Genomic DNA, 10,042 nt, shown 5'->3' on the forward strand with positions numbered 1-10,042 from the left:
CGAAGTGACGCGTGTCCTGTATTCCACTGCTAGCCACTATTCATCTTTGCTTACCATGCTTGTGAATTAAGGCTATATGGAGGCAATACGCACAGTATGCACATATGCCAATTAGAGACTGACCAGTTGCAGTCCTAACACATCGATGGGAAGATTCAAACAAACAATACTAAATGAATTTATTCAATGATAGTTTATTGTTATTTGATCAATAATAATAAGCACATCATCGGAAAGAAACAACGTGGTTTACAAATACAATAATGAAGGTACACTTACATAATCCTTTACAAGCATTATGTAATTGTTCTGCATCATTTTCAGCGCTAATACGATCAGGAAATGTAATACTTGGTCCAGTTTGATGACTTATCCTAAAAATAAATCAATATTCAACTTAATCTTTATTTAGGGAAGTCCCAATTCTTGAATAACGATAAGTAACAACTCTGGTTATAAAGATAACCATAACGACGCAACTTACCTAGGATAATTCCAAGTGTAATGTCATACATTGGTGATTGGTCGGTTAGTTAAACGTAATATAAAATCAGAAGTATACATGAATTGGTTCAAGTGGTTACATGCCGTTAGCATAACGAGAATGAAGTTGTTAAAACAAACCACAAGGTAGTAAAAGTAGTAGCAATATTAGTAACTGTAGGGCCAGTGAAATGTCACTGAACTCTAGCCAAATCATCCGGCAGTTGGGTCACTAAATATCGAACAGATCATCGATCCCCGTCAAAGTCAACGACAGTCAACGTGCATCAGTTAGTCATACGCCATGAACTGGCCCATTCAGCAGTGATTCTACTTTCGCTTGCATCTACTTTAACTAATATATTCCTGTAATAACCTCCTTTGTGTTGTACAGTCTTCAGAGCATCCATGGTCCCTTGATGGGTCGATGGGGCAAGCCACGTAAAGTGCTGATCGTGAGGTGTGACTATGAAGTTAGCTTGTTCGTTACACCGTTGCCGTCTAATTTGAGTAGGCCTCCAATCATTCGACATAGATTAGCAACGTTGATGGTCTACATAACCATTGGTTACGATAATCATAAGGAATTCAACTAGGTAGTCTACATTTACCTACGAGAATGGATTCTTAAGGCAGATTTATCATCTGACTATCACAACTAAACTTCCTAGGTAACCTGTTTTCCTACATTAAGTGGTTAAGCGCTCTGGCGCGAGACTGGTAGGTCCTGGGTTCGAATCCCACGAGGCGCACTGCTGAGGAGTCCCACAATAGGATGAAACGGCTGTCCAATGCTTCCAGGTTTTCCATGATGGTCTAGTTCCAATTGAATCATGATATCAACTATGAAACTACATTAAGTTTGTTTGAAAATTTTTTATTTATTCTTGAAACTTTATTTGAATAATTTCCTCACCATTCTAAGGCATGTTCATATCATATTTTAATCAAATACATATTATCTATAATTGTAATCGAAATCTCGAAATTTCGCAAATTGAGTCAGTAGCGAGGTGTGTGCTACTGATGACGATAGATACAAGTAGTATGTATCATCCATTGGAAGCGAAATGCCTGACAGCAGAAGGTCAAGAGGATCGAAGAAAAGAGAATGAGAACAGGGAATGATTGGTGTGGAAACGAAGATACAATGAAGTCTGAGACGATTGATTGACACTTTGTGTTATCGTTCACCATTGTAGCTAATGAGAACCGAATGAAAATTATGTAAATTAATATTATTCTGTTCAAATGGTTGTCATCGTTTTGCCTCAATTATCTGTATGGAATTTCTATAAAATTCGTTATGATTTAGTTATCCAAGTTAGTAATAAATTGAGATAAGAAGGTGTTTGGAGGTAGTCAACAGAAAATCCTGGACCTAACATACATGACATTGATCATCACCCGGTGATCAATCAATTGTAAATACATCTCAGCACAACAGGAGGTCAGTCGCAGCCCAGATAGCTCAGTGGTAACGTCTCTGACTGTGAAGACCGGTGACACGTGATCGAGTCCGTCAGGGAGCATCGATTCCCTCAAGATTATAGGTACACCTTGCTGACGAGTGCCAAGTAGCACGAAACCTAGGTCCAAGGTTTCCTGTTAACTACTTCCAATCATCATCTTATCCCAATCTAGCACACTCAATGTCGAGTCACCTAGACTGGTGACCACATTCCAACTTGATCGATAAAATTTGATCTGCACCAAGAAGGACCTGACACACATGACATTGATCACCACCTAGTGATCAGTTAATTGTAAATAAATTGAGAACATTTAACAATCCAGAAAATTTGCTTAACACATTATGATTGCAATATATCTCTATGAGAACCTGTAATATCAACTAATACTCTTGTAACAAAGGGTTTTTGTGGAGGAGTCCCACATTAGGATGAAACGATCATCCAGTGCTTCCAAGTTTTCCATGGTGACCTAGTTTCAATTGACTTATGATCTCAACTATTAAAATATTCGATATTCTGTATATTTCTCTTAAAAAGGGGCCGCATTCCTTGATGAAAGTTGAATAGTTTTGGTCGACATCAGTGAGTTTATCGATTATTTACATTATTACTTGTTGCTGTTGCGTAATATGACCTTCATTTCTGTTTCATGTCTGTATAATTATCACCTTATGTTTATTTCTAGACGAAGTTTATATTTACATAATGCTGTCTAGTAGGTTTGAAATCTTTAGTGTTAGAAGATTAGCAATATTGTTATATTTTAATTAATCTATGATTTGGCACAACGGTTCATCCATTATCTGAGGTGGATAACTGTCTCCACTCGAAAAGGATTAGACTCTACTGGTCACGGCTTCTCACTAGAACTCCAGGAAATCTAACTTGAAGCTTGTCACAAGTCAGGAAATCATTAGTATGAGTATAGCGATTCGGGGAGGTTGTAGTATTCTGTCAGTTGAATTCATGAGTCAATCTATGCTAGACAACCATTGAAAATCCAGAAGCACTGGACGGCTGTTACATCCTTAGACAATAGATGAAGGATTGTGCAACATTATGATTTGATTGGAGCTAGATATTAACACCACCGGATGCCGGTTCAGTAGTCTAGAATTTCAGCATTGGCGGGCAACATTGAAGGTCTTGAGTTCGAGTTCTATATGCATGATCGTGGATGCACAATGTTGAGAAGTTAATGATAAATGATTATTAGAGACTTTTCTGAAGATCCTTAATGTAAAGATTGATCTTAGATTTGAATTGTTTTGAACGATTTACTTCATATCAAAATGATTATCATTTCATCAAAAATGTAAAACTATCAACAGGTACATGATAAAAAGATGAACAGATCAATAGACTACTGAAATGTATTTATATATAGTCATTTTTCTAAAGCTTAACTTAGTAATAGTAATAGTGAGGTTAGACGCAGGGTATAAGGGTATGATGGTAAATCAGTTGATGAGGTCACGAATCCTCATCGACTGAGATGGTTGGACCACGTGTTACGTATGCCTGAACACCGATTAGCACGACGTGCTATGCTGACTAGTGTAGGGGATGGTTGGAAGAAAGTTAGAGGCGGCCAAACCAAAACGTGGCATCAGTGCTTGAAGTCACTAACTTCTAGTCTGATCCATGTTGGTAGATACAGACTACTTGGTTGGGGTCCACGTGACTACCGTAACCAATGGTTAGAGACTCTAGGTGACATGGCTCAGAATCGATCACAATGGCGTAGGTGTATACACTCTTCATGTTCCCTTAAACCTTGAGATTAAAATTGCTTCATATCTGTCTTCCTTCCTATACTGTATCCTTATATACAACCTATCTTTTATAGACTACCACCACTAAATTAACTATTTCTATGAATCCGGTGTTCATCCCTTTGTGCTAACGAGGTATGGCATGGTATGATCGTTAAACAGTATCGAACAATAGTGGCTTATTTAGTGAAACGATTATGAGGATTCATCTACTTTATTAGTCTCCTATCAGACAAGTATATACAATTAGATAGAGGCTTTTAAACAAAAGATAACTGATTATTATCCCAGTAAACAAATATTAGTGAATTTAGATATTCTGTTGATTGGACGATAAGTTCGTTCTTTTAGTTGACGAATTAAAGAGTATAAGGAGTATAGGGTTGTGAAGATTGTTGAGTTTTTGATTGAGATCATGAAACGATCAATGTTAGATCACTAATGAAAACCTGGAAGCACTGCACGGCCGTTTCCTCCTATTCTGGGACTCCTCAGCCGCGCGCATCCACGATCCCGCCGACTCAGTGGTCTAGAGGTTAAGCGATCACGCGCGAAACTGATAGGTCCTGGGTTCGTATGTCGCGAGGCGCGATCGTGGATGCGCACTGCTGAAGAGTCTCACAATGGGACGAAACGGTCGTCTAGTGCTTCCAGGTTTTCCATGGTGGTCTAACTTCAATTAACTCATGATCTCAACTATTAAAATCACTAATAATATTCGTCTAATAGAATTGATTCTGTTTGTTTAATACACAATTATATTTCTATGTAACTAATAGTTACCTGAATTTCGGACATTCATAATGATAATATTTCACTCATTATTTCAATGTTAAATGTTTCTATTTCATTGATATTTGAATAAGCTGACATATGGGAGAGTTAAGTATGTTAGGTTAAACACAAGTAAATTACTTTATTACGTATTATATAAATAGTTGAAAGTGTGAGTCAATTGAAGCTAGACCACCATGGAAAACCTGGAAGCACTCGTCTTATTGTGGGACTCCTCAGCAGTGCACATCCTTGACCTCGCCTCGCGAAATTCGGACCAAGGACCTACCAGTCTTGCGCCAGAGCACTTAACCTCTAGACCACTGAGCCGGCATCCATGGTGTTAATGTCTAACTTCAACTGATCCACGATTTTGAGTAACCGTTCTCCAATTGTCTTCAGTGAGTTGATATCTGACAACAGACGTGGTTTGAACTCTACTGGTAACTGCTTCTCACTAGAACTCCTGGATTCACCTCTCGAAGTCAGTTACTAGTGAGCATATGATTTTGATTATTATCAGAAGAGATTTTTTCGTGGAGATTTAGTATTTTCATATTTGAAAGCGTAAGTCAGTTGGAGCAAGACCACCAGGGAAAACCTGGAAGCACTGATATATATAAATGTTATATTATATAAATGTTATAATTTGCCGCCTTGTGTTCTATTAATATATATAACGTAATGATAACACCAATTAGAGAATAATGATTTATCGACCAGACCCATCACGTGTAAAAACCCGTACGAGCAATGTAGAGTCCTTCCTGCCTAACCCTGACAGTTAAGTCCGGAACATCAATCTCAAGCTCCGTGAGATGAATCATGTATTTCAAACATACTGGGTTTGTATACAAGTTCAACAGACCACATCACATCATAAAATAGGTAGTAACATGTGTACAAGTTCTAGCCAATAGTGGCTGTAAATGTTGGAGACTGTAATGAATAGACTGGGTATAACTCAACAACGGTAAATGGTATAATAGTAGTGTATGGATCAAAATAAAGCTTATAATAAGAGGAATATGAATATGCATAGTTTAGTTGCTTAGCAATTATACAATGAAAAAAAAATATATGTATAGCATTAGACCATGAATAGATCCCAACAGCTACCATTCATAATTCTCGTTGGGATATAACAATAGACACTACATTACGTTTTTACATTTGTATGTTAAGTAAACTTGACACGATAAGTACAGTGTTCGACTTAAAACACTCACATTTTAACATAAACTACCTGAAAATACCTATTTTTAGGGGGGATAGAAATTTTTTTGAGGAAGACAATCACATTGTTTAGAATAAGGGGTATTTCTTACTATAGTGTAACATCTAACTCGAAACCTTGGCTTAAGGCGGTATCGTGTTAACAAACTGACATCATCTAATATCTTTATATAATACATACAGTTTCGAGTTAACTAGATAACTGATCACATTGATATTTGATCAACAGAATTAGGTGAGGGTTGTATGTTAGACTATAAAGGCATTGGTTACAACTCATTGATCAACTAATGTATATTTTATCTAAATATATTCTAAAACGTCAGCAACATTCTACTGTAGGAAAGAACAAACCAGATTTCAGTCGAAGAAGAAATCAAGAAGAAGCGCTGCAAGTGGATAGGATACACATTGAGGAAAGCACCTAACTGAGTCGCAAGACAAGCCCTCACTTGGAATCCTCAAGGCCAAAGGAAAAGAGGAAGACAATGAATACATTACTCCGAGAAATGGAGACAGACGTGAGAAGAATGAACAAGAACCGGATAGAACTAGAAAAGAAGGCCCAGAACAGAGTGGGTTGGAGAATGCTGGTCAGCGGCTTATGCTGCATTGGAGGTGAGAGGCGTAAGTTATTAAAAAAAAATACTCAAATGTACATTAAACATGTTGACTCATAAATGTTTATTAAAATCAGATCATAATATGTGAAACTGAATATGTTATAAGAATCATATATGAATTGGAAGCAGGGGGGGATAGGATGTTTTTTCAAGAGAGTGTTCAATATCAAGTGAACACAAAACTATACAGCAATGAAGGGCATTAATAGTCATGGAATTACAATACTGCAACTTTAGATTAGGATTCATCAGTTTTTCCTTAAGCTTATTTATTTTTGATTGATATCTTTTTGGTTAGGCCTTCTAATCCGTTAACAATGACAGTAGTACCAAGTGTTTGCATTGTTCTGTCAATGAATCTGTGTGATCAGTGGACTTCAACCATATAGGGTCTGAGGTGGGTCCCTACTCAAAACAATAGGGAATGAACGAGTAACATCGTACACCGATTGAAGTTAGACATTCATACTGTTAGATTTCAGCTCAGTGGTTTAAAATTTAAGTGTTTGTATGTGAAACTGAAGATCCTATATTCAAATCTCATGTACAGCATCGTAGATGCTCACTGCTGACGAGTCCCATACAAGGACAAAACGGTTATTCTATATTTTTCAAGTTTTTAATAGTAGTATACCAATGATCGGTTCATGTGGCGGTAAATAAATCCCCAAAATCAATAGCTCTGTAAGTATTCGACATTGGATGCTGATCATATTAGTTTTAGTGGACTCGTTCAGTTGAAGGCGCTTGGTCATGCATCCGTACCAGATCACATTACAGAACAGCGTGAGAAGCATCATATATTGATAACCCATCAAATATATCTTCCAACCTCTTCGCTTCTGACTTCTGATTTTAACTAGGTGGGCACGATTCGGTTATAGAAGATGTTCCTGGTAAAGTGTGCAATCCTTTATGGTGTAGGAGTAGGTTGGAAGAAAGCTAGGGGCGGTCAGACCAAAACGTGGCATAAATCTATGAATTCGCTGACAATTGGACTGAGCTATGTCGGTAGGTGTAGACTACCTGGTTGGGATTCGCGAGATGATAGCAATCGATGGTTAGAGACCTTGAATGACATGGCTCAAAATCGTTTGCAATGGCGAAGGTGAATCCACTCTTTGTGTTCTCCCAAATTCTAATCTTCTGAATTCTTCATGTCCCTATCCTTTTTCTCTTTCCAAATTTATTTCACTGTATTATACTCCTTGAATAACATCTTCAAACCCTAATCTTTCCGATTACTGCTTATACTCTTACTACTTCTACCACTATGGGATTTGAATCGACAACTTCATCTCTATGTTAATGTGGTATGGCAACTTGAACTGATGTACGTACGTACGTACGAAGTTCTACGTTGTGACTGACTGACTGGTAAAGTGTTGTCAAATTACAATACACGGTGTTATCTTCAATCTCAATAAAAATATTAAAAAAAACTATCAAAGTTACAATAAAACATTATACTACTTATTATAAATGATTAGTTACTTACATTCCTATTCATTCAATGTACTAATCCCAATTTATCAATTTATATAATACTAATTTTTATGAGTTACTGATTTAGTTTTAATCTATTATCTCTCTCTCTATACATATATATATATATATAGAGAGAGAGAGAGAGAAAAGAATGACCTTGATCAAAAATACAAAAGAGAGCACACTTTAGTGTGTGTGTGTGTGCAGTAAAAAAGGTTACACCATCTAAAATAGTCAATCTAAATAGTTTAACAGTATTGTTCATTCACATTTACTTTGGTCAAATTTATGTTTAGAATAGTTCTACAAAGAATGTGTATATTGTGTATATATTCCAATTACTTATCAATGCCAAATAAGTATTGATAGTATTGTATAGTGCATATATGTTTGTATGTGTGTGTGTGAGTGTGTGGGTGTATGTGAGTGACGGAGTGGATACATGTGTATCTGAGTCAATGCAGATACTGTAAAGTAAGTTTAAATAAAACGGTTTATTGTTTTTTTTTGTTTTTGATTGTGCATTATCTTAAAGAATGTGTATTTTATGTGAATGATGAAAAAATTTGAGAAAAATAAAGTTTTTTTGAAACAAAATTTTTGTATTGTAAGCAAAGATGCATGGTGACTAGCAGTGGAATCCAGGACACGCGTCACTTCATCCTATTTGAGACTCGTCAGCTGGATGTACCTGAATCTTAGAGTTGATGTTACACAAGCAAGTGGCTATCAAGACTCAGTGACAGAGTGGATAACGTGATGGCGTTTGAAGCGAAAGGTACTGGGTTCGAGTCTCAGAGTGATCATCAAATCTGAGATGCAGGTATATCCAGTTGACGAGTCCCAAATAGGACGAAGTGACGCGTGTCCTGGATTCCACTGCTAGCCACTATCCATCTTTGCTTAAAACGCTTGTGAATTAAGGCTATATGGAGGCAATACGCTCAGTATGCACATATGCTAATTAGAGACTGACCAGTTGCAGTCCTAACACATCAATGGGAAGATTCAAACAAACAATACTAAATGAATTTGAAATTTTTGTATGTTAGTTGATTGATAGAATTCCATATCAAAGATTACTGATCATTAATGGAATCGATAATAATCACCTTCAATAATAGTTCTTTGATATTCCTCTTCTTCTATTGAGGAAATCACTCAATTGAATCACAAGTCAAACTTTCGCTTGGAATTCTCAAAGCCAAAGGAAAAGAGGGAGACCAAAGAACAGATTATGCTGAGAAATGGAGACAAATATGAGAAGAATGAATTTTGTGCTAATGATGTTGTTCAGAAGAACGATGAAAGCACCACAATCAAATCATTCAGCTCAGAGAACAAAACTCCATTAAAATCTCTAATCTTTCATAAAAATTCCATATTCACCACATACATACATACCTACAAGGTAGTAGATCATATAACTTATTGATTTAAACAAATCACTGTTACACACAACTTCATAGAAGTATTCATATAGAGTTAGTTATAAATTACTATCCAAAAAAAACTTATTCTATCTCCAATCAAGATAAATGCTTTATTGAATTTCGATAATGTAATGAGAAGACGAAGTGGACGCGCACTACTGAGGAGTTCCACAATAGGACGAAACGGCGGTCCAGTGCTTCCAGGTTTTCCATGGTGGTCTACCTTCAATTGACTCATGAAACTCAACTATGAAAATACTAAATTCTTCACAAAACCCCTGTTGAAGACGAAGTTTATCAGAATTACGTGATATATTTGCGCAATACATTTCGAACAATCTGATCACACATAGTATACTTGTTAAGACATTTTTCTATGACAATTAAAAGATCAGAAGGGGTTTTGTGGAGAATTTAGTATTTTCATAGTTGAAAACATGCGTCAATTGAAGCTAAATCACTATGGAAAACCTGGAAGCACTGGATGACCGTTTCGTCCCATTACGGGACTTTTCAACAGTGCGCATCCACGATGAAAGATAAGCCGTAACAAAGAAAGAAAATAAATAAAGTACACAAAAACAATGTGATAACCACTCTGGATAATAAATAAGCATTACCAGGGTAGGCTAAGGGTAGGAACAAATTGTTTTTGAACACATAAAGGGGGTTTCAATTTCCATATAGGCAAGGCTTCAATAAACCTTAGTATACGTCTTTGAAAGCATTTGTACAACACTACAAATGGTAACTTG

The 10,042-nt window shown here is 36.5% G+C and overlaps 1 protein-coding gene across 1 annotated transcript in view; it reads right to left on the bottom strand.

Moving 5' to 3' along the window:
* The window catches only part of Smp_077720 (putative annexin), a 29,168-nt gene extending 21,260 nt beyond the window's left edge, over positions 1-7,908 (bottom strand). Inside the window, exons 1-2 of the mRNA XM_018798529.1 lie at positions 7,865-7,908; positions 280-374 (exon numbers count right to left, since the gene is read on the bottom strand). Of these exons, the coding sequence (XP_018653462.1) occupies positions 280-374; positions 7,865-7,866 (97 nt within the window). The 5' untranslated portion in view covers positions 7,867-7,908. The remainder of the gene's footprint in view (positions 1-279; positions 375-7,864) is intronic.
* Positions 7,909-10,042: the final 2,134 nt, after the last annotated feature.

The sequence above is a fragment of the Schistosoma mansoni genome, chromosome 6 (genome assembly GCF_000237925.1).
Source record: "Schistosoma mansoni strain Puerto Rico chromosome 6, complete genome".
Taxonomy (NCBI): Eukaryota; Metazoa; Platyhelminthes; class Trematoda; order Strigeidida; family Schistosomatidae; genus Schistosoma; species Schistosoma mansoni.